Here is a 23,951-nt window from a genome sequence, read left to right as displayed (position 1 = left end):
ATTTGTATATGTACATATTTTCTTAGAATTAAAAAATTCTCCCCCATATGTTATTATTCCCATTCTGTATAGTTTTATTTTGTCTAAACATTCATTTTGGTTTTCATCCCAGTATCTTTTGGTTACTCTGTGGTTTTTGAGTGCTTAATCATTTTTTATCTTTCTTAAATATAAAACACCTTTAACAGTATGAATTTTCTTCTCATTATACCTTTGACCATATTTCAGACTTTGATATACTTTTGACAGTTTGTAAATAGTCAGTAATTGTGGTTTTCTCCTTAAGAAATATTCCTTAATTTCCATATACATATTTTCTCATTACCCCCAAAAAGCAGTCCTATGAAACCTTTGGTAAGCTGAAATGGTGAAAAACAGAGTATCTCCCACTCTCTGAAAGTTCTTCACACTTAAGACCTACAGTAGTACCTGTTTTTGTTGAAAGAAATCTGAAGAGGATTTTTGCTTTTATGAAAAAAGCCATTGCTGTAGTAACGTAAGACTTGCAGAAAAGTGAAGTGGCGTGAAACAACCTTTTGGAAAGTAGGGATACATGTATTTAGAAAGCCAAAAAAATTCGGGGCACCTGGGTGTCTCAGTCGGTTAAGTGTCCGACTCATGATCTCAGTCAGTAGTGAGATCGAACCCCACATCGGGCTCTGCATTGAGCGTGGAGCCTGCTTACGATTCTCTCCTTCCCTCTCCTGCTGCCCCTTCCCTGCTGGTGCTCACTCACGTGCTCTCTGTCTGGCGGGGCGGGAGTCATTGCAGTGTGGTTACTGAATATGACCTGCATTAACTTTTACTTCTTGGGATTGTTCTTCCTTGTGGCTCAGTAGATGAGCCAGTAGAGGGAACAGTCCAATGGGCATTTAGTAAAGATTGTTATGCACAAACACAATCACTTGCCTTTCTCTATTATTCAAACCTGTAGAAGACCTGATCAGTAGTTTTGTGATGATGGAAATGTTCTGTATCTGTATTCTGTGATAAGGTAGCCACTGGTCATATATGGCTTTTGAGCTCTTGAAATGTAGCTAGTTTGAAGGACTCCATTTTTAATTTTAGTTTTAATTAAACTTAAGTAGACCAGGTGACTAATGGCAATGCACCTCTGAATCATTCATTAACTATTTACTGAGCACCTACAATGTCTCCCCAACTCTTAGAAGTACTGGGCAAACAGCAGTGAGCAAACAAGATCCCTGTTCCCTCCCATGGAGCTTACATTCTGTGGAGGGGGGGTGGCAACAATGAAAAATATGTAATGTGAGATAGATCAGTGCATAGAGGATGGGGCATACCACTTTATTTTGACAGGGCAGTAGGAGATGCTTCTTTATAGTCCCATCCGAGTAGAGACCTGAATGAAAGTAAAGAACAAGTCCTGTGTATCTGAGGGGAAATGTTCCAAGTATAGAGAACAAGTGCAAAAGTCTTCCCTTTCAATATATGCCCACTTATCTACCAAAATCTGAAAGGTAGTATTGGGTCTCCTACCCAGTGGTAGCGTTGCCAAACTCTTACGTATGTAAAATTCTTTCTTTATACAATTTCATGTCTTATTTAATGTATAATGATTCAGAACAGCACATTTTGGCAGCTCCAGATGTCCCTCCTTGCCACATTTCTGATGTTAAGTATGACTTTCTAATTACCCCTCCTTTCTGCTTGCATCCACCTAAGATATCCTTTTCCCTGTTTTCAACCTTTGGGTGTCATCTGGAAAACAGGAGGTAACTTGATTTTTTTTAAGTTTATTTATTTTGAGATGGAGAAAGCCTATGCATGCGGGAGGGGCAGAGAATCCCAAGCAGGCTCCATGCTGTCAGGACGGAGCCAGCCCAACTTGGGGCTCAAACCCATGAACTGTGAGATCATGAGCTGAGCTGAAACCAAGAGTCGTTCACCCAGGCACCCCAAGGTAACTTGATTTTTAACACTATTTGGGAGCTCCTAACTTTTAAATCACATTAATTACTCTTATTTATATGCTTAGTCTTATTTATGTGGTCTTAATTTTCTCTCTCTTTTTTTTTTCTTTAAGCTTTCCTGACTTTTGTTTATTAAGGTCATTGTTCTCATTTTTTAAACACGTATTTTATCAAGTCCTGTATCCTGGTACTGAGAAATAGAATATTACCTACAATAACTCTCCCACTTCCATTCTGTACACAAACCTTTAGAATATTTTTCTGTTCAGTCCTCTGGAAAATTTAAAAAGAATTTAGTTTTTATAGGTTTCCACTTTGCTCCACCTCAAGTAAAGGATGGATTGAAATTTTTCTGCTTAACAACACCCTTATTTTAGTGGTACCAAACTATGACCGTCCCACAAATTTACACTACATTTTTTCATAGGCACTTACTGTTGTCAAGAAAGACATGTATTAGGAACTTACAGCTACAGAAAATAGAAATGGTGCTCAGTGATGTTTTCAGAACCACAAACTTCTAACTCTGGCATTTACTGGTAGGTTCGCTTTCACAACAATGGACAGAAGACTCTTTAGACATAGACTGGTGTTGAGTTTTAACTGAAAACCTTAAAACGATTTAACCACTCATAATGAATTATAAAACTCTGACAGTCAAATTGTACTTTTATGAGGCATTTATTCATTATTTTTGTAGACCTGAAAGAAACTTTGCATACTTGTGTTTTCTGCTCTCATTTCAGATAAAGATTATGAAGAGAAGGCCTAAAATAATTATAAGTCAAAAGCCAACGGAGTTAGAAATGAAATATAAAGACAACAAAATCTATACACAGCTGTGCTGGAGGAGCAGCGATGGGTTTCAACTCATGTTTTGGATACAAAAACAATTTAGCTCATCTCATACAAAACGAAAGCAGGTGCAACAGTAAAGCTGAATCATGAAAACCCTAATTATTTTTAGCATGCCTCTTAACTTTTCTTTCCCCTGGTTTCTTGTCTTCGGAGCCTGAATCTTGAACAGGTAACCACTTGAGGGGATGCCGGCGATAAATGGGCCATGGAGGAAGTGTCAACTGAGCCAGAACAGAGGAAATCCGTCAATATTAAACATCAAAAGTTTAAAAGAGCATTACGTGTAATATTCCTAAATAAGTCCTCTATGCTACTAGAGGTAAAAAAACAACAGCAAAACTGACATTCCAGTGAAAACTCATTCACCCAGATAAGATATTTAAGAATTGCAAACAAGCCTCACCATTTACACATAAGGCTTTAGAAGCTAAAAAGTGAGGAGAGCGCATTGTGAAGACCCTAAGAAATTCCTGCTAGTTTTGACCTTAAGATTACTGCTTGGAGCAGCTGCTGTTAAGAAATAAACTGTATCCTTTTATGCAGCTTACTTTATCTGCCACTTATTTGGTATTCTACTTTTCCAGTGATAGATAGCAAGGTGAAACACTGATGGCAAAAAGAGGAGGTTTTGAAAAGCTGGTGCTGGTTCTCACTACCAGCTCCAACCAAACCAACCCAATTTAGAAAACTTGCCACTAACATCCAAATACCCACAATCTTCTTACCAAACACGAAAAAGCAAATCCGGCCATAACTATGTACACAGTCCACCCGAACTGTTCAGCCACGTACCCGTAGATAAATCCAACTATCTGGAGACAAACGAAGTACATTAAATACAATCAAGCTGGTTGGGGGGGTGGGGGGGGGGCTGGGGGAGGGGGAGAAGAAAAAGAATACTATGCAAAAACAATACTTACTGCAGAAAAAAGAATAATTCCCTGAAACATCTGTTCAGCTAGCTTCTGCCCCTTGTAATCCTAGAAGCGAAGGAGAGCAAAGCAGGAATTGGTTCCACCACCGAAGAGGTGGTTCCTGCTCTGGCCTCACAGCTTTGGCACCGGGCAACCCCGGCATCAGGGGCCTCCCCAAGGACCGGACAAGAAATGAAATTCTAGGTTTTCCGGAGAACTGAAGCATCCTAACGGCGCATGGGCAGGGGGCTCCTCGCGGGCGAAGAGAGACGGGGACCCGGGAAGCACAATTCAGGGAAGAGACAAGGGCCGCCGGAGCTGCCAGCTCCAGAGAAGCGTGCGGGGCGGGGGGTCTTGGGGTCGAGCCCTCACCATTTGCGTGGGCAGCGAGCTCAGATGCTCCAGCATGACTAGCTGAGAAAGCTGGCAGCAGAGCGAAGGCAGGCGCGACTCAGGGATCGTAGGCGCCGGGGTCGGGTTCCAAGTGCAGGACCGCGGGCCCGCAGAGCCGGGCAATGAGACGGCCGCGGCCCCGGAAGCGGATGTCTCCTACAGACCCGAACGGCCCGAGGCTCCGCCCCGCACCATCGCTAGGCCACCTGCGCTTTCGGAGCCGGCTGTAGCCCGGCGCACTGCCCGCGAGGGCTGAGGTGGCGACAGTGGCGGTCGAGCAGAGGCATCGCGCGTCCGGGAGGGGTTAGCCGTCAGTAGTGTAATGGCGGGAGCCGCGGCCCCGGCCCTCCAAACTGTCCTCCTCAGCGCCCCCGCGGCCTAACGGCCGCCAGAGCGCGCCCCGTCTCCATGGCGACCGGCTTTTCTCTGCGAGGACCCGGGCGGTGGGGCTGCCCGGCGCGCCTGTTCGGCGCCACGATTCCGCGGTCGGAGCGGCGGGTGGGTTTCAGGTGTCGGGGCTGCGCCGCGGCCGCAGAACTAGCAGGAGGGCGGGCTTGGTCCGGAGTGCAGGGGAGGCGGGCGGCCCGGCGGCGGACTGGGCCCCCGGGCCTGCCGCGCGGGCGCTGAGCTGGCGGGGCGGGCCGGGGCCCGGACGGTGGCTCCTCCTCCTCTGGCTGCAGGTAAGGGCGGCCGCGGGGAGCGTCCGAGATGAGCTGCTTGCCCCGGCCCTAACCGGGGGTCTCTGGGCGTGGGGGGTGGGGAGGTCCTACGGAGCGTCACACCGTCCTTAGCACCCCTAAGCGTAAGGGGGCCGTGTTGACCCCTAGAATTTAGAGGGCAGTACCCCAGGCCACATCGCCCAATAGAAAGGGCATCCTCTCAAAGAGGGGACCCCCCCCTCCGCCGTCCCTTGCACCGAAATGGAGAGATGGCCTCCATTCGGAGAGTCTCCCAGGTTGGCCGTCCAACACGCTTGCCGGCTGCACCGGCCCCTCCCTATAGGGGCCAAGGGTTCGCTTTGCCTCTCTTTCGAAGCTGGTGTCTATCTCAAAAACTTAGGCCCTCCCTTGTTACCCCCTGAGCGAGATGGGGTGCCCACGCTTGGGAGAGAAACCTCCCTGGGGAACCTGGGCCTGTGAATCCTAGGTGGCTCTCTGGCCTCTATGCTGTGTTGCGTGTCAGGGTCACAGACAGTGGGATGCTCAGCTTTCCCCGGGCAGGCTGCCGCCCACATTCATACATTCAGCACATTTCGCGGTACCTTTTTCTCTGCCACGCAGTGGGCCTAGGATACGGCTGTGACCAACCTCAGGTCCTTACCTTCCTAGAGCCCAGAGTGTGTCAAGGGAGACAATGGTGTAACCCTAGAAATAAATGACAGCCAGCTTTATTCTTGGATAGGGAGGGCCAGGAGATGTGGGAGCTCAGGGCAGCTGCATCTTGAAGGGGGCAGGGGGAGGGGAGGAGAGGCTCCCTCGAGTCCTGAAAGCCAAGTAGGAGTTAGCCAGATGAAGAGGTAGGAGAAAGTGGATGTATATCTTTAGTGCTTTTCCACTTTTCATCCTGGCAGAGACTTAACAGACTTTCTGTTGTATGTAGAAATTGACATATCCCTCTGTTACACCCTCCCCCTTCCTTTTTAAAAATTTTATTTATTTAGGAAATCTCTACACCCAAAATGGGGCTCAGACTCACAGCCTGGTGTCAAGAGTCGCTTGCTCCTGCAACTGAGCCAACCAGGCACCCCCGTTTTACTCCTTTTTAAATGCACTTTACAACGTGTCAGTTGCTATAGAGGCAGTACAGTATTTGAGCTATGAAGATATGAAAAAAGGAAATTGCTTGTGAGGTTCCATTTGAGAGAGATCTCTGCTGGAATCCATGTCGTTCCTTATGTTGAAATGTGTTTTCATGACCATTATCAAAGATTGTGTTCCCTTTCTGAGCTGAGAACCACCAGTGCTCCTATTTACAAGATCATTCAACAAATATCACCTGCCCACTACCAGTGGAGGTTTTTGATGGTGAGGATGCATCAGTAAACACTTTGTTTCATTGGGGTCTCTGTTCTCATTAGGGCTCACATTCTAGGCCCAGAAGACAGATATAAAGAAACAAAGAAATGAAGGGCACCTGGATAGCTCAGTTGGTTAAGTGTGCGACTTGGGCTCTGGTCATGATCTCACCGTTCCTGAGTTCGAGCCCCTGTTTTGGGCTCTGTGCTGACAGCTCAGAGCCTGTACCCTGCTTCAGATTCTGTGTCTCCCTTGCTCTCTGCCCCTCCCCTGCTCATGCTCTGTCTCTCTCTCTCTCAAAAATAAACATTAAAAAAAATAATAAATGAGAGGATTTCATAATTGAGGAGGGGATGTGGTGAACTTTCCTGATGGCCTCTGAGGGGATGGATAACAGTATAGAAAGATGACCTTGGCCTGAGATACAGTTGTGAGATTGAGTTCCGTATTGGGCTCCTCGCTGGATGTGGAGTTTGCTTGGGATTTTCTCTCTCTTTCTGCCCCTCCCTCTCTCTTTCTCTCTCTCAAAATAAACAAACATTTTAAAAAATTACCTTGGGCTTTGGTGACCTCAACAAGATGAGTTTGAATGGAACAGTAGGGACAGAAGTCTGGCCTGGAGGAGGCTAAAAGAAGAGGATGAGGAAGAGCTAGAGGTAAAATTTTTTCAAGCATTTAGAGTGAGGGGAGCAGAAAAATGGGTCCGTGGATCAACTGGGTGAGGGGAGTGGTGTCTTTTTTTTTTTTTTTTTTTTAATTAATTAACTGGAAAGATACAAGAGCATGATAGTATGCTGATGGGTGTGATCCAGCAGAGAGTGAGTGTGCTGATGTTGCGCCAAGGAAACAAGTAGAGATTAGCTTACAGAGCGTAAGTGGAATGACCTTTCTTGGGACTACATATTAACAAAAGGGAGAGCAGAAAAGGTGGGTACATCTGCCAAGAATGGGTGCTAATGCCGGTAACTAGCAAGTTAAAAAGAAAATGGTATTCTTTCTCCCTAAGGTTTCTTCAGCCATATTTTTTGGATACGCCTGTCCTGGTTGTGTGTGTGTGTTTTGTGAGTGATTTGGGAATGTGAAGGTTTTATAATTTCTAAACAAAATATTAACTTCCCTAGTGAAAAATTGAATATTGCTGATCAAATTGTTCTTAGCTGTGTACTCTTAAAAAATATAGCCACTATTACACATCCAGGGTCTACATGAGGTTTTGAGAATTCTTTCTAACCACATCAGTGAGTTTCATTACAAGGAGTAGCAATAGGAAAGAAAATATGGATCAGACATACTTCATAATAATTAGCATTTGGCAGAGAGATAACTGTGGAAGTTTTAGAAGCAAATGGTTTCTGCCATGGTGGTTTATTTAAGTACATCAAGTACCTGTCAGGATTGTGGTTTTCTTGTGTCTAGCTAATTACCTCTCAATCCACATACTATCTCTAAGTAACTTACTGGACGTTGTTGAGCTAAAACACTGTCCCTTATATCATTAAGTTAAATGAGATTTATTCGAGTGAGATGGTTCTCTTTATTTGTGGTGGAAATTGACTCCAAGCAGGCAGATGTTAGAGTTTTGTCTGCGGGGCTCCTGGTCAATCAGTTTTTGTAGGTAAGGCTCAGCCCACCATGTGAAAAGCACACAGTGTATATAATGACGTGCATTCTTTAGAGAAGTTCACTGGTATAATGTACTTTATATATACTGCTCTAGAAAGAAATGGGAGAGAGGGAGAGAGTGTGTGTGTACGTATTTTAGATTGTTCTTTGGGAGTCTGAATTATTTTCTCCCCAGTTTGTAGTCTAATCTGTGATTCTCAGTTCTTAAAACAACCCTTCAATAGATTTCTTTTTTTTCTCTTTTTTTCAAAGGTCTTGAGAAATCAAGTGCCTGATAGGCACACACTTAAGATGAAATTAATTCAAACTTACTTTTATTTAATTATTTAAATTTTTTTTATTAAAAAAAATTTTTTTTAATCTTTATTCATTTTTGAGAGACAGAGTACAAGTGGAGGAGGGGCAGAGAGAGAGGGAGACACAGAATCCAAAGCAGGATCCAGGCTCTGAGCTGTCAGCACAGAGCCCGACATGGGGCTTGAACCCCCATGAGCTAGCTGTAAGATCATGACCTGAGCTGAAGTCAGATGCTTAACCAATTGAGCCACCCAGGCACCACACTTTGATGTAGAAATATGCTATAATTCAGGGTGCATTGTGAAGTTAGTAGCCTTATGTAAATGTTAGATGCTTCCATGAGGGGGAAGATGAAGTAGAAAATGGTAAATGTCTCAAAGGTAGGATTATAATATCCTGGTTGCATAAACCTGTTTTTATAAGGAAATGTTACCCAGAGATTGTTGTAGAAATCTCATCATTTAATTTTGTTCCACACACAATCTCATTTTCATTGGATGATCATTATTATTATTTTACAGTTTTGTTTTTTATTTATTTTTTAAGTAATCTTTACACTCATTGCAGGGCTTGAACTCACAACCCCATGCTCTTCTGACAGAGCCAGCCAGGCTATTAATCTTTTTTTAAGTGAAAGCATCAGATGAGCTGGGGAGCACAAGCCACAGGCAGAGTGACAGTATTGGATACCACTTTAGGAAGAGATGAGTAGTTACCAACAGAAATGAAACCCTGGAAAGAAGCTCATTTTTCTTTTAGGGGATTTTTAATTTTTGAGAACAGCAGTCTCAAATTTTGACGGCAAAATTGGGTTTTGTGCATTTTTGTAATTATGTTTCTTTAAATGAATTTCTCTTTAAATGAAATTTTGTTTTAAATGAAGTTGGAAAATTTTTTCTCTTTAATTCCAGTTAAAGCTGAATGGGATACAACTCAGAACAGGGACGTTTTGTGCCAGTGAGGCCGACCTCAGGCTATAGACAACAGAGTCCATGTCTAATTTAACTAGAAATTTCACCTGGAGAACATTTCCATAGTGGTTAGACCTCAGGTAGTCCTCTTGGTAGAATTTATTTTGCTTTTCATCTGGTGACATTTAACATACAAGGCTATCTATTTCTCCCAGGTTATTTGCAAGTATTTTATTATCATGACAACTATATAAAATTCAGATCCCAAATTGGGTTCTTGGAGACTATTAATTCAGAATGAGCTTCTGGCAGAAAATACTTGTATGCATTTCTTGTTTCTATCTAAATAAAATGCTGAGGCATTTCGATGGCCATTCTCATGTACCTGCTGACTTTGGGGGCTTGTTTTTGTTTTGTAGGGTTAAAAACTAATATTTATATAAGACAGAAGAGAAAGATGTCATTCCGTAAAGGTATGCTCTTTCTACAAATTTTCTTGTTTTTATAGCTGCTCAAAAGGTAAAGAGATGTAATGCAGGCTTTTCCTCTTTGTTTCAGTAAACATCATCGTCCTGGTCCTGGTTGTTGTTCTCTTCCTACTGGTTTTGCACCATAACTTTCTCGGCCTGAGCAGTTTGCTAAGGAATGAGGTTTCAGGTATGGGAACCCTTACTAATGTTTTGGCATCTGTTGAGGACCCGGGGTTCCCTGTGTCCCACATCCTAAAAGTTATAACACTAGGCTAAAGGAAAATAAAGTTTTCTTCTTGTCCTTACAAAAGCTGCTAGGAAAAGGTAGTGGTGCTCCTTTTGTTCTTATAGCCCCACCCCCACCTCCCTGTTGTGGAGATTTGCTAAGGGTTTGATCTTACCGCAGACCCCTTTTCACCAAAGCAGAGGCCTTAGGGGAACTGTCTGCTCATTGCAGCAGGGGAGGGCTTCAGAAGGTGGGGACAGGTATGTGAAGCTTCTACTTGATGCCTGCCCTGTTTACTGGTGTCATTGGGCTCCTTTCCTTCATCTGTTCTTTCCTTTAACGTGTGGAACAGTAGTACTGGGACCATAGTAGTAAAACAAAACCAGAAAGCCTTATTAACTGATGTAAAAAATCACTTTATTGCATAATTCCATTGCTCTACTACAGTATTGGGAGGTTTCAGGATGTTTGTCAAAAATCATTTTGCGGTTGCTACCCACCCTAGTTGACCAGAACAAGAAAAGACGAATAGCTTTTGCCTGACCTTCACAGAGTGCTCTGAAATAACAGTATGTATTTACATATATACATACAACATACATTAAGCAAGTAAGTATGATATGTATAATGTATGCATAATGTATGCTCTTGGTGGGAACATTTAGAAAAAGGAAAACAGCATTCAGGCTCCACGAGAATACTTTGTTCACTGCTTTATCTCCTATGTAGTTGGATGATGGCTAGTACACAGGAGGTGCTCAATAAATTTTCATTGAAAATTATTTCATTGCCTAGATACAGCTATTACTAAAATTTTGGCTTAGTACCTTCCTGCCTTTTTTTTCTGTGTATGTATTTTTTCTGTCATGAGATGATGTAATATATAAACTGCAATGACCTGTTTTTCCATGTGATTATATCTGAAGCAAGTCACCGTGATGGTAGATATTCTTCATATATAATTTTAATGCCACATAGTTTGTTTTCCACAGGAAAAATAGTCTTGGAACAATGTGACTCAGCCTTTTTTTGATGGCATTCCCACTGTAACATGTTATAGATAGCACCCAAATATACATGTGTATTTGCTTATTGTCCATCTACCCTTCGTGGTGGTAGAGATTTGTGTTTTACTTATGGCTATGACCCCAATGCCTAGCACATATTAGATGCTCAGTGTCCAATGAATGTAAATGAATGAATATATATTGTAAAAGGCAAAAAGGAACGTTTACAAAACAGTACTTAGAATTGCTGTGTGTGGTGTGTGGTCTGATACTTTTCTGATTTGGTGCTCTATTCCAATTCAGGAATTGCTTTTCTACTCAAATTCTGATTGTGACCCACTAAATTGATTTCATGCCTATTTATGGGACACAGTTCATGGTTTGAAAAAAAATGGTTTAGGGGCGCCTGGGTGGCTCAGTCGGTTAAGCGGCCGACTTCAGCTCAGGTCATGATCTCACGGTCCGTGAGTTCAAGCCCCGCGTCGGGCTCTGTGCTGACAGCTCAGAGCCTGGAGCCCGTTTCAGATTCTGTGTCTCCCTCTCTCTCTGACCCTCCCCTGCTCATGCTCTGTCTCTCTCTGTCTCAAAAATAAATAAACGTTAAAAAAAAAAAATTTTTTTTAAAAAAAGAAAAAAATGGTTTAGTCAGTTTCTAGGTTTTCACAATTATAAACACACTTGTGACTTTGGATTACCTCTCAGATTTGTACTTAAGAGAGGCAAGGGGAATTACTGGGTCAGAGATCATGTACCTGTTTAAGGTTCTTGATACAAATTGCTAAAAAGACATTCTGGAAAGATTCTATTGTATTCCCACCAGTAATGTATCAGAATTCAGTCCACCAATATTTTTTTTAATGTTTCTACTTTTCCAAAAGCCTTGTCACACATAGGAAAACACAGAGTTTCTGGGCTATCTGCCTCATGTTGTAATGGGGGGAGAATGAAGTAAGTATAATCCTCACCTTACCTCTTATCATGTCTTGGGCTCTAGATCAAAAGCTTATGAGGTTTTGTATCACAATACTTTCCTTGTGTGTGTTCTTTGCAGATTCAGGAATTGTGGGGTTTCAGCCCATAGACTTTGTCCCAAATGTTCCCCGACAAGCTGTAGACGGGAGACAAGAGGAGATTCCTGTGGTCATCGCTGCATCTGAAGATAGGCTCGGGGGGGCCATTGCAGCCATAAACAGCATTCAGCACAACACTCGCTCCAATGTGATGTTTTACATTGTTACGCTCAATGGTACAGCAGACCATCTCCGGTGAGTTCTGCTTGCCTGATGATTCTGCTTCTAGAGGATGCTCTAGAACAGGCCAGCTGCCAATCCAGGAATGTTTTTTTCCATATGTGTATACTTCTTCTATACAATTGAGATCATACCACATAAAAACTGCACATGAGAGGTTTTTCCATGTGATTGTATCATAAACACATCCCTGTGGTAGGACAAAGAATATAAGGAATTTGTACCAAGATGTAAATTAATTCTGTCATACACACATTATTAAATCAAGGGTTTTTTTTAGTAATAGTTTCTCAGTGAAGGAAGCAATATGTTGATTTACATTCTGTTACAAGTTCCTTATCTCATGGACACACCCTGAGTAGTTAGTTCTAGAGTGGGATGGGTCAGGGGAACGATGGCAAGGTGGTGTGGTGAAGTGAGCATATAGATGAGAATCCAGATCCTGGCCCAGTGATTGGGGAGAATTACTTAACCCCTGGGAGCCCATTTCCTCATCTCTAAGTATGGGGTGAAAATGTCCAACTTAGAGGATTATTGTGTTGAAAATGAGAATATATAAAAAAACATTAAGAACATAATAGTCAGTAAACGTTCCTTACTGTAATTGTGATTAATCAAAGAATCCTAATCTGATAAAGTCATCCAGATCTTGAAAATGCTCTGAATTCAGATTTATGATATTCAAAGAAACATCTTATTTAATAGGCTAACAGTTGTCACTGTTCTAAAACATTTCTGTCCTTGTGACTTTCTCCATAGTTCCTGTTTAGTTTGTGAAAGTTGTTATTATTTTTCCTATATTTTAAGGACTCCAAGGGGCGCTTGGGTGGCTCAGTTTGTTGAGTGTCTGACTTTGGCTCAGGTCACAATCTCGTGGCTCATGGGTTCAAGCCCTGCCTCCGGCTCTGTGCTAACAGCTCAGAGCCTGGAGCCTGCTTTAGATTTTGGGTCTCCCTCTCTCTCTCTGCCCCTCCCTTGCTCATGCTCTGTCTCTCTCTCGGTCTCAAAAATAAACTTTAAAAAAGTAAATAAAAACTCCAAAACCATCTAAAATAATGTAGAAATACTGAACTAGCAGAGACTACAGGAAAAATGTGCAGTTATTTACAGAACACAGACTTTCTTAGAGTTAGTACCTTAGACACTGGTGGAGGAATTACTTAGTCATTACAGTGAATTAATGAGTCTAGAAGAACAGGCTGACTACCAGTTTTGTCGACAATTAGCTTTCACTGCCATCATATTTTGACTTTTCTTCACCACGTATTTGGAGAAAGAAGAGTTGATTGGTCCGTGTGATGATGGGATGTTCTCAACTGGTTTCTCTCCAGCACTGATCCTGAATGTGAGCCTGGTGGGAGCACTGTCCATCACCACAGAATCTTGGTTCAGGCAGGGACTTTGATGGGCATACCTTCACTTAGATGAGGAAACCAAGGCTCATAGAAGAGGCTTGAAGACATCTATATGGTCCCCAGGGTTTCTCTTAAACTACATTATGCCCTCATTGGAAGACAGAGAAGGCTATAGTTTGGGGACATAGTTACTTATTTAAAAAAATTTTTTAGGGGCGCCTGGGTGGCTCAGTTGGTTAAGCGGCCGACTTCGGCTCAGGTCATGATCTCACGGTCCGTGAGTTCAAGCCCTGCGTCGGGCTCTGTGCTGTCAGCTCGGAGCCTGGAGCCTGTTTCAGATTCTGTGTCTCCCTCTCTCTCTGACCCTCCCCCGTTCATGCTCTGTCTCTCTCTGTCTCAAAAATAAACGTTAAAAAAAAAAAATTAAAAAAAAAAAATTTTTTTAATGTTTATTTTTGAAAGAGAGCACGCGCACGCACATGTGTGGGAGGGGCAGAAAGTGAGGGAGACACAGAATCTGAAGTGGGCTCCAAGCTCTGAGCTGTTAGCACACCTAACGAACCATGACGTGAGATTGTGACCGGAGCTGAAGTTGGACACTTAACTGACTGAGCCACCCAGGAGTTCCTGGGGACATGGTTATTTAAAAATTTTTCTTTAATGTTTATCTATTTTTGAGAGAGAGAGAGTGCAAGTAGGGGAGGGGCAGAGAGAGAGAGACACACACACAGAATCCAAAGCAGGCGCCAGGCTCCGAGCTGTGAGCACGGAGCCCAATGCGGGGCTCGAACCCATCAACTGCAAGATCATGACCTGAGCCAAAGTTGGGTGCTTAACCGACTGAGCCACCCAGGCGCCCCAAGGACATGGTTATTTAAAACAAATTCGGTGCTTTATTTTCATCAGGTCCTGGCTCAGCAGCAGTACCTTGAAAAGCATCAGGTACAAAATTGTGGATTTTGACACTAAACTTTTGGAAGGGAAAGTCAAGGAGGATCCTGACCAGGGTGAATCCATAAAACCAGTGAGTTCCATACATCCTTATTTGTACTTGGGAGTTTGGTGGACTCGAACACAGGTTTGAACTGCATGGGTCCACCTATATGCAGATTTTTTTCGATACAGTACTATAAATGTTTGTTCTTACGATTTTAACATTTTTCCCTAGCTTACGTTATTCTAATACAGCATATAGTATGTATACCAGATGTATGGACTGTTATAGGTAAGGTCAACAGTAGGCTATTAAGTTTTGGGAGACTTAAAAAGTTGTATGTGGATTTTTGTGCAGGGGGCCAGTGCCCCTAAACCCCAAGTTCTTCAGGAGTCCACTGTGTTAGGAAGTGATTGGAATACTTGGGTAACTGGGTATGGTTCCCTGGGGATCAAGGTTGGGCAGTTCTGAGAGACCTTTAGCGGTCTTCTCCTGCATGGGTACTGAGAGCACTCTGGGAGTTTCTAATAAAGGCATAGTCACTGATGAATCCTGTGCCAATGGCTCTTTCTTTTTCCTTTCCCAGTTAACCTTTGCAAGGTTCTACTTGCCAATTCTGGTTCCCAGTGCAAAGAAGGCCATATATATGGATGATGATGTAATTGTGCAAGGTACCAAAGACTGTCACCATTAGTGCTGTTCTCTATCCAGAGTGTGGGCGGTAGCAATTGTTTTATTTATGGTATCTTATAAAAGTTCATCCTAAGTGGGAGGAATGGGCATCTTGAGGCAACTCAAAGTGTAAATCGTAAAAGAAAAAAAAAAGTAAATCTAAATCTTACACCTTGTCTGTTTCAGGGGATATTCTTACCCTTTACAATACACCACTGAAGCCAGGGCATGCAGCTGCATTTTCAGAAGATTGTGACTCAGCCTCTACCAAAGTTGTCATCCGTGGAGCAGGGAACCAGGTAAAGTACTTATTCAAGATCTTACATAGACACGCCACTCTCTATACTGCAGGGTAATGGGGAGAGGCAGCAAAATCAAGGGGCCCTTTACTTTTTGCTACATTTCCCATTCCCCAGTTCATCCCCAAATTCAAGGCCGCTTTTCTGTGGATTGGTTCATGATTTTAACAACCTGATTCTCCTTGAACATCTGGCTTAGTAGGTTTATTCTAGGTTCCTATTGTTAATTTGGAATCCGAAATGTCACTGTTTTGTTAAAAATGTTTATTGGAGAGGGGGAAGAGAGAGCATGGGCACATGTGTGCAGGAAGGGCAGGGAGAGAGAGAGAGAGAGCATCCCAAGCAGGCTCCGTATGACCTGAACCAAGATCAAGAGTTGGATGCTTAACTGACCAAGCCACCCAGGCATCCCCCAAATGTCACTTTTCATTGCTTTACACAGAGCCCCTTTGCTAATAATCTGAGTTTAATAAGCAGGTTTTGTTTTTTTTTTAACTGGCTATCAGTTACATCTATTCTGTTTGAAGCAATAAACCTACTATATATCCCATTTGTGTTTTAGTATAATTACATTGGCTATCTTGACTATAAAAAAGAAAGAATTCGTAAACTTTCCATGAAAGCCAGCACCTGCTCATTTAATCCTGGAGTTTTTGTTGCAAACTTGACAGAATGGAAAAGACAGAATATAACCAACCAGCTGGAAAAATGGATGAAACTCAACGTAGAGTAAGTATATATAGCTGACCATGCTGTAAAGATGCTTATTTCAACCCGGGTAGTCTTGTTTAAGAGGAATTTTTAAGGATTCTCCACTAACAGTTTACATTTGTCATTTGTCCCCCCAAGAGAGGGACTGTACAGCAGAACACTGGCTGGCAGCACCACAACACCACCTCTGTTGATCGTATTTTATCAACAGCACTCTACAATTGACCCCATGTGGAATGTCCGCCACCTCGGTAAGTTGAAAAAATTAACCAAAGGCCTAACTAATAAAGAATTTAAGTGTCTTTCCTCAGGGATGGGATATATCCAGTTCCCTTTAAGTTTTCTGGAGTTTGATGTAGCATTCTTATTTCTGACTAGTACTAGGTACAATCATTTGGCTCTTTTTTTCTCAATGTAAGGTTCCAGTGCTGGAAAACGATATTCACCCCAGTTTGTAAAGGCTGCCAAGTTACTTCATTGGAATGGTCACTTTAAGCCATGGGGAAGAACTGCTTCCTATTCTGATGTCTGGGAAAAATGGTATATTCCAGACCCCACAGGCAAATTCAGCCTGATCCGAAGACATATGGAGATCTCAAATACAAAATAAAACATAATTTATGCTATAAGCATTTCTCAGGAAATCCTGGAAGACAGTATGTGTGGGAATTAACAGTTGCAAGGCTTCAATGCCTATCTGCAGCAACCCATGGAAAGAGGGACATTTCAGCTGGGTAAAGAGGATGAACTACCCTGTTTAGCAGTCAGCTTCCCAGATAGGCTATAAATGTCTCCATCTGCCTTACCAAATGTTTGCTTACTGCCATACTGAAGGACTGACAGGGATGGTACGGCTAGTTCAACACTACTGCTTGGTTTTAATTTTGTAATATTAACCTGTGGTCTGATCTGTTAATAAAGTGAAACCTACATTTTTCAATAGGTGTCTGATGGTTTGCTTCCAGGTGATTAAGTATACTTCTACCCAGTTGTTAAGAGAGCGGTGCTGCTATAGAATTCAGACACTTTATAATTGCCTCATTTTTAAAGAATGAGTGTACCATGATATATATTTACAAAATTTACACAGCTTATGGCATACAGCAACAAACTATACATCACACACAATAGAACAGCTCAGCAGTCTGCTCAAAATGTAAAAAAAAAAAAACCACAAAACCCAACAAACACCTTCTAAAAAGACAAGGTTGTTACACATAGTCTGTACTGAAGTCATAAGCATCATCTTCCTCTTCAGCCATTTTATCTGAGATGTAAGATTGTGCTGACTCATCTATATTGGAGAAAAGAAAAGTTAAGGTTAAAATTCCATACCATGCCGCTTTGTTATTGGTAAATCCCTCCACCAACCCACCTGCTTGAGACTCTTCAGGCAGTGCCCACGTCTCTTCCGCCGGGACCATGGCTAAGCTCTCTTCCTGTGGGACAAAGAAGCAGTGCAAGATTAGTAACCCTTGTCTGCTCATTAATCTAAGTAACTGCACATCTGGAAAGACTCTGAAGGTACTTGTAATGAGACACACAAAATTAAGACTAATGATTGCAAACCTTAAATACTAAATCTTAGGTTTTTTTCTTGGTTTTTTTTTTTTGGTAGTCTATCACGAACTGTTTAATTTCTACTTTCATCCCTTTCCCATTTGTTAAACATTATTAATGCTAAAAAATGCACTCAAGCTTAAGCAACTTGTGTGCCACATACTTACATCAGCTTCTTCATCAACACTTTCCTGGTCACTGTCAAGGTCGTTGTGGTCCTCCCCCTCCTCCTGCTGTTTCTGTCTTGGCAGTTCTTCAGGAATGTCCTTTTCTTCTATTATTCCATTTGTTAGACCTGAAGACTGGAAAAGGATGCTCCTGGCTGAACGAGGGCCCCTGATGCCTAGGGAAGGAACATAGTCCATGTACACAGAGACCTTTTACTGCCCTGTCAGCCAACGAAGAGAGCAAACACAAGCCTTGCTTACTGTGTATGCTGTGTGCATTGTTCTTTTCCAATTCTTCCAGATTAAAGCCCTGTTTCATGTCTGTCATGATGCCCTCATTAAAATGTGGAGAAGGAGTCCAGGATGTAGGGGGATGGCAATAGTAACCTAAGGAGGCACTAGTATTAAAAACAAGATTTGTCAAAAACCAGGGGTCTTCATTCCATGTGGTCCTCAAAATGCCAAGAGAAAGGAGTCTTACCCTGTCCACTCAGACCACATCAGTTTGGCTGCACCTTCTACATTTGGGCTTCCACCTTTTTGGTGCAGTCCTCTTCTCTGAGCAAGCAATGTAAAAAATTCCAGAGGATTCTTAAAGTCTGGGACAGTAAATTTCAGTACTACCTTAAGAAAAAAAAAAAAGGAAAACTGAAAATTTCATTCATCTGATACAGTGTAAAAAGCCTTGAAAAATCTCCCACTTAAATGCTTATGATGAAAGAGAAAATGGGAGCTCAAGGGAAGAGGTTCTTATACCTGTCGAGCATCAGCCTGGGACAAGATGGCGCTAGCGGCCTCTACTGGTTTCACCATTTCAATACTCGCTGGACTCCTCAGAGCAAGTGTGCTGGCAGAGTTAAGCGGAGACACGATGCAGCTTGGACTGTCTATGACTGTGATCTGTTTGTCCAAGGTGACAACCTGCATGCACCTAGAACAAGAGGGATGGTAACTGATGGGAGCACTGGTTTACCTGAAGGATGAGAGACAACGCGAAGCTCAGGGTTGGATTGAACAAACTCAGCACACAGTCTGTCAGATCCAGTTTATCATCATTCGCTTCGTGTTTTATCTGAAACCCTAACGGTGCTCCATCTACTTCTAAAAAGAAACACTACGTTATAGCCTATATGTTGACCTAAATGCATGCTGTTTCCTCTGCCATAAAGATTTCCCCTCCCCTCAATCTATTTGCTTGTCTTTCAAACTAGATGTGAGCTATTCCACTCTAATCCATTCTTCCCTAAACCTAGCACTAACCTAACCCTGTTCCTTTCAGTGACACCTCTAAAGAAAGAATGGTCTTCCCTAAGCTATTGAAAACAAAATATTGACTCATCTATGATAAAATATTATAATTATGTAAGAACTCACTTTTACCTTGTCAGCCCCATGGATACACCAACATTACATATCCGTTCTTGTTTCAAGCTATTGATGATGCTGCTTTTCCCCACATTTGGGAAACCTACAAATGGGAAATCCACAGAACAAAAGGCATTATATATTATATTGGTAATTACCAAATTTCCACTGCCTTATTTTAGGTTTGCCTGATGTTTAGAGCAAGATCAGAGTTGGATCTGAGTGTCTTCATTTCAACACTAAGACAAATCTTAGCATCTTCATTTCTTGCACAAGAAATCAAGGGTAGGAGGATTAATTCAAATAAACTAGGGAGCTTTCAGAAGCCAACTTCCTACAGTGCACATCTGGCAAAAGACTGAAATAGGCAGCAATTAACGTTTCTTTGTGTGCATCTGAAATGGGCAAGAAGCTAATGTTTGAACAAGCCCTTTATTAAGCACCAACCCCACACAGTTAACATGGAAAAATTCTCGGCACTTAAGAGGTAATACGTAAGATGTGTTGAACTGAAACTCACCAATTACTCCAACCCGAATGGCTTTGCCGTAAGTCTCCTGAAAACTTCTAAGAAGCTTCCAAAGGCCTTCTTTCCCAACACAGACTTCATTTTTGAATGGAGCTCTCTTCTTTAACTTCAAATGCTAAATAAAATTCCAAGTTTACTTCTGATAACTCACCAGATAAAACCCAAGCAATCTGGTTCCAGAACCCAGCTATTAAAATCACACTATTATCTTTCAGATTATCTCTGGATGAAATCAGAGTTGGATCTTATGAATTCTCATTTTTTAATCAAGATTTTGTACACTCATCATATTTCAGCCATCCAAAATCTGAAAGAACCATACTTCCCACCACTAACAGTGAAGAGTACCTTGATTATCTTGCCCTTGTCCTTCAGATTTGTTGAGGCTCTGAACACCACTGTTGGTAATTCCTTCTTCAAATAATTTAGCCAGTTCTCCAAATTCTCCTTTGGTACCAAATCTAATAGGAATTAGGAATAAGACACATACTCCAATTTGGTAATTTTGTTGATAGGAATATGCACTATCTGATAAACTGGATTTCACTCTGGTTTGTCTCTTCAGTTTTTTCAAAAAGATTTAAGTGGAAGATGGGGAGAGGGTAAGCTCCCCACTATGCTGCCCTTATCTCAACAGATTTTGGTATCTATACCTCTATATTTCTTCAATTCTCCTCTGTACTACTCACCCTTTCAGAATTAAGTCAACCTGTAGATCATTACCCTACTAACTCTAGGGCTATGTTTCCAAAATTTACTCTCACATATCAGCCATGTTTACTGGCCCCAGCAGTAACTGTGGATCCCAATATTACTTTCTGCTTCCCAAGTCTCTGTTCTGGGTTTTCCTGGCCCTGATGCTCAAACCCGTACGTACCTGCACTTCACATAAATACCGTCATACTGCCATCTCTTCCTATGTGAAATATACTGCACAGTAAGCTATGTACAGAAGCCTACACTCTTGAATAAGACAAAGTGCTAAGTAATGAATGTCAAAAAGAAAGTTGAAACCAATTGATCTCTCATAGAAAATACCTCCACCCCATTGCCCAGCACTGTCTTTGGCAACAAGACCATATACACTGGCTTTACTGAGATCAGAGTTGGATCTTAACAGTCCTCAGTAAAAATCAGACTGCTCACATGTTTTCCTCATACCTCACTAGTGCATATGGAACATAAAACATCCCTTTTGCTCACCTGATTTATTTAATACAAGTACCAGCTTTTTCTGTCCACCCTGGACAATGGCCTCTTCTACCTGGGGACACCTGCAACCGAGAGGATCTCTGGCATCCAACACCTCCAGCACAACATCTGAGGCTTCAATCACCTGTCAAGGCAGAAACTATCAGAGGAGCATCCCTTACTCTGTCTGGCAACACCCTCCATACAAGTATACTGGCGTTTTCCACTTTGCAACTCAAAGTTGGATCTTTTGTCTTCACTTTGGCATGAAGGATGTTCACATATCATTTCTCATAGGAAAGTGAAACACAAGTTTGCTTGGCAGCCTCTGGTCTCTCATCAAAGTGGAAATACCCCACTGTCTTGAACATATTACCCTCCCATAGTGAATTATGTAGTTTGATAGGCCCCTGTGGCCCTGCCAAGACTGCTGAGCAGCAGTCATGTTCTATTCACAGAGGGGAGTGAGCTTAGGAAAATGGGCATTGGGGATGGGAGTTCTGGGGAGCAGCTATGCCAAGACACTCCCTTGACCTCCTTCACTTAGGAGGTCACACAATACTTCCAACAAGAGTATTTTAAAGACTTTTTCCACACTGCTTGCTATAATGTATTTTTCTCTATTAAGTTTTATTTTTGAGAGTGCAAGTGCCCACATGTTGGGGGAGGGGCAGAGAGAGAGGGAGAGAGAAAATCCTAAGCAGGCTCCATGCTAACAACATGGATGTGGGACTCAATCGCACGAACCATGAGATCATGACCTGAGCTGGAACAACCATGGATGCTTAACTGAATGAGTCACCTAAGCACCCCATGTTTTACTCTATTTTAAAATGTGCTATATCATCATGTTACTTTAACACAAAGTACCACTTTTGTAAATCATGCTCATAGGAAACTGTTCCTGTGCAAAAAATTTAAAACACAAGAATATTTCCTTTAGCTAAACAGAAAAGGCTGTAAATAGAATAAGCCACAATAAACAAATAGGATAAGCCAACTTTCTGAAAAATTTTTCTAGCTCAAGTGAATTCCACTTCCACCTTTTCAGGGTTGGTAACAGGAAAAAAGAATGACTCTAGTCTTTTCCAACCTCATTACCATTTTTACACACTAGCCTAGACTAAAATACCTTTTTAAGTTCCTGACAATACAACTTCTTTGGATTCTGTTTGCCTGCCTTGGCTTTGTTCTTAGCTTTACGCTGCCCAAATTCCTACAAGATAAAAAAACAAAGGAAAAAAGACACAAAATTAGCAGTTCAGTTGTAACGTCTTTCTCCACTTTCCATGGCTAATTAGGAGCACTGCAATTGTTACTTCTATAGGTAAAACAGAGTGAGAATGGTCTTTTTCTGCCCAGGAGGTACAACAGCCCCTGCCCTAAGTCTGTACTTTTGCTTCTACAATAGAACTCTCATTCACAAAGACACTTGATCATACCTCGTTCACAGGTTCCAAGTTAGATGCCTTAACACCAGGGTTAGTTTCAAGTTTCCTTTTCTTTTCCTGTTCTTTCTGCCTCTCGAGTTTCTGCTGCTGTTTTAGTTCTTCAAGCTGTATCCAAGTCATAAGAGAAAAGGGTGAGCCAAAGCAACTTGGTATTACTTTACTTTCAAAAAATACACATACCCACACATCACTTGTTCAAAGTTTCAGCTAACATATCTTACTCGCTGTTTCCTTAGCTCAGCTTCCCGAAGAAGAGCCTCTTTAAAGGGAGCACTGTTTGGAACTCCTGGGTCTTTTCTAGGCTTTCTGCGACCCTGTTTTTTGGCCTCCTTCCTCAATTTTCGATGGTGCTCTCGAACCTATCATAATAAAAATTTTTATTAGTTTATGAAATTTACTAGCCAATCTGGCTAAAGTTAGTTATGCCTGTTAAATAACCTAGAAAAGCTGTAGCAAAAAAAAATGTCACCAGAAGATTCTCTGCAAGGGTTAACATACTGATCAGAGTTTACAGACTTTCTTATCACCAAATTACTGCACTTTCCCACAGCCATATTCCTGATGCCTAAGAACTTGTACCCATGGACAGTCTATTTAACTTCAGTTTCATGAGGTGAAATCCTATTAATCCAGACCTCCTAGTGGAGGAGAGGTGGAGCAGAAATCACGTTAGGATTATACTTAATACAGTTCTCCTAAGCACTGGACTTACCTTTTTTTGGATTTTATACCGCTTATGGCAGGTCATGCGTTTACTTGCTTTCTTTAACTCTACAAAGAAACCGGTCACAAAAGGATTAGGCACAAATGATCAATTTGTTTCGTTTTTAGTGACTGTGCTCTAGAATCATATCCCTTTTCCTATTAAGTAGTTAAGTAACTCTCAAACTTAATTTAAGTATCATATGTGGCGGATAATAAACATACACCACTCTAAAATCCTAGAAAAGTAGACTCAACAGGTCCGGAGCAGAGCCCAGCTTCCTTGCTCCCACTCTTCTCATATAGACGGGTTGCGCACAGGAGCACATGAGACCCCAAACAGCAGCCACTTCTGGTCAAACACCATGAATTACAAGTTAGGAGCAAACAGTGGGTTTCAGAGGCGGCTCTCGGACCTCACCAGGGCCAGACTGAACGTGGTCATGGAAGGGAAAACGCCGGGCCCGAAACATGGTTCAGACTCAGTTTCCTTGCCTAGTCTCCACTTTTGTCTTCGTTTCGTACAACAGAACAGGCCCACGGTTAACGTGGGGCCTTCCCGCTCTTGGTTCTACTACCAGGGACCAGCGCGACGGCCTACCCGCAGGCTCTCCCATTCCCGCAGAGGAGCGCCCTGGTGGTGCATCGGCCAACAGAGACAGAAGCCCCTCCATACCCGCTTCCCGACCCCACTCACTCGGTCGCTTCATCCTGGTAGCGGGAAAGGAAGCAGCGGCAGAAGCTACAACGCGCCTCCGACACAGCCACGTGTGAACTGCGGACAAGCGCGAGCAACACGCACTGACGCTACCGCCGTAAACAGCGCCGCCGTCCGCCCGCGTGCGCGCGCACGCAGTGTCGTGCGGAGCCGGGTTCGCTTGGCGGCCGCGGGACTGGTTTTGCGGCGGCACCGGGAGGGGTGAGGGTGGTGAGGGCGGCGGGTGCTGGAGCGACGGCAGCGGCCGCAGCCGGAGGAGCAATAGCAGCAGCCGTGGCGGCCACGGGGCGGGGCGTGGCGGTCGGCGACCGCGGCCGGGGCTGCAGACGGCGAAGCGGCTGGGTAAGGCCGGGCCCGGGGCGGGTGGGGCCGCTCCCACTCGGCCGGCTGCCGGGCCTT

General features: G+C 42.8%; 5 protein-coding genes and 3 non-coding genes across 60 annotated transcripts in view; 3 read left to right on the top strand and 5 right to left on the bottom strand.

Moving 5' to 3' along the window:
- NEK4 (NIMA related kinase 4) overlaps positions 1–3,014 on the top strand; it is a 50,666-nt gene extending 47,652 nt beyond the window's left edge. For 4 of the 6 annotated variants that reach the window (XM_060631266.3, XM_078443014.2, XM_060631272.3 and 1 more), the window contains one exon: positions 2,681–3,014. In XM_060631266.3, coding sequence (XP_060487249.2) covers positions 2,681–2,869 — 189 coding nt within the window. In that variant the 3' untranslated portion in view covers positions 2,870–3,014. Of the gene's footprint in view, positions 1–2,361; positions 2,474–2,680 lie in introns of all 6 variants that reach the window. The other 2 variants (XR_009609691.3, XM_060631270.3) reach the window with 2 other exon arrangements.
- SPCS1 (signal peptidase complex subunit 1) lies at positions 2,597–4,216 on the bottom strand. Its single transcript, XM_060631282.3, has 4 exons — positions 4,079–4,216; positions 3,713–3,772; positions 3,518–3,604; positions 2,597–3,013 (listed from the first exon to the last, which is right to left on the bottom strand). The coding sequence occupies exons 1-4, from the start codon at positions 4,112–4,114 to the stop codon at positions 2,888–2,890; spliced, it is 309 nt and encodes a 102-aa protein (XP_060487265.1). The 5' UTR covers positions 4,115–4,216; the 3' UTR covers positions 2,597–2,887.
- Positions 4,217–4,516: 300 nt separating this feature from the next.
- GLT8D1 (glycosyltransferase 8 domain containing 1) lies at positions 4,517–17,918 on the top strand. Of its 3 annotated transcripts, none has more exons than XM_060631278.3 (10): positions 4,517–4,597; positions 9,365–9,418; positions 9,504–9,602; positions 11,700–11,913; positions 14,160–14,277; positions 14,774–14,858; positions 15,046–15,158; positions 15,721–15,887; positions 16,008–16,120; positions 16,289–16,809. In XM_060631278.3, exons 2-10 carry the CDS (start codon positions 9,403–9,405, stop codon positions 16,477–16,479), a joined length of 1,116 nt encoding a protein of 371 aa, XP_060487261.1. In that variant the 5' UTR covers positions 4,517–4,597; positions 9,365–9,402; the 3' UTR covers positions 16,480–16,809. The 3 variants fall into 3 exon arrangements, with proteins under 3 accessions (XP_060487261.1, XP_078299143.1, XP_060487259.1); XM_078443017.2 differs by lacking the exons at positions 4,517–4,597; positions 16,289–16,809 and adding exons at positions 4,644–4,779; positions 17,723–17,918; XM_060631276.3 differs by lacking the exon at positions 4,517–4,597 and adding an exon at positions 4,644–4,779.
- On the bottom strand, positions 11,920–23,907 carry GNL3 (G protein nucleolar 3). 2 transcript variants are annotated; one of them, XM_060631275.3, is made up of 15 exons: positions 23,532–23,907; positions 22,845–22,903; positions 22,354–22,491; positions 22,124–22,237; positions 21,814–21,897; positions 20,694–20,826; positions 19,839–19,951; positions 19,482–19,605; positions 18,977–19,064; positions 18,353–18,527; positions 18,078–18,220; positions 17,858–17,994; positions 17,597–17,772; positions 17,245–17,308; positions 11,920–12,088 (listed from the first exon to the last, which is right to left on the bottom strand). In XM_060631275.3, the coding sequence occupies exons 1-15, from the start codon at positions 23,542–23,544 to the stop codon at positions 12,075–12,077; spliced, it is 1,575 nt and encodes a 524-aa protein (XP_060487258.3). In that variant the 5' UTR covers positions 23,545–23,907; the 3' UTR covers positions 11,920–12,074. The 2 variants fall into 2 exon arrangements, with proteins under 2 accessions (XP_060487258.3, XP_060487257.3); XM_060631274.3 differs by lacking the exon at positions 11,920–12,088 and adding an exon at positions 16,922–17,163.
- Positions 18,586–18,664, bottom strand: LOC132679986 (small nucleolar RNA SNORD69). Its single transcript, XR_009610463.1, has one exon. It is a non-coding gene; the product is annotated as a small nucleolar RNA SNORD69 (small nucleolar RNA).
- On the bottom strand, positions 19,711–19,792 carry LOC132679993 (small nucleolar RNA SNORD19B). The gene has a single exon (XR_009610470.3). It is a non-coding gene; the product is annotated as a small nucleolar RNA SNORD19B (small nucleolar RNA).
- On the bottom strand, positions 20,578–20,654 carry LOC132679985 (small nucleolar RNA SNORD19). Its single transcript, XR_009610462.1, has one exon. It is a non-coding gene; the product is annotated as a small nucleolar RNA SNORD19 (small nucleolar RNA).
- PBRM1 (polybromo 1) overlaps positions 23,782–23,951 on the top strand; it is a 117,471-nt gene continuing 117,301 nt past the window's right edge. For all 45 annotated transcript variants that reach the window (XM_078442979.2, XM_078442977.2, XM_078443006.2 and 42 more), the window contains exon 1: positions 23,782–23,894. The gene's annotated coding sequence lies outside the window, so the exon portion shown is untranslated. The remainder of the gene's footprint in view (positions 23,895–23,951) is intronic.

The sequence above is a fragment of the Panthera onca genome, chromosome A2, assembly GCF_046562875.1.
Source record: "Panthera onca isolate mPanOnc1 chromosome A2, mPanOnc1 haplotype 2, whole genome shotgun sequence".
Lineage (NCBI taxonomy): Eukaryota > Metazoa > Chordata > Mammalia > Carnivora > Felidae > Panthera > Panthera onca.
Note: the sequence above shows the minus strand (reverse complement) of the source record. Positions and strands in the feature narration are given on the sequence as shown.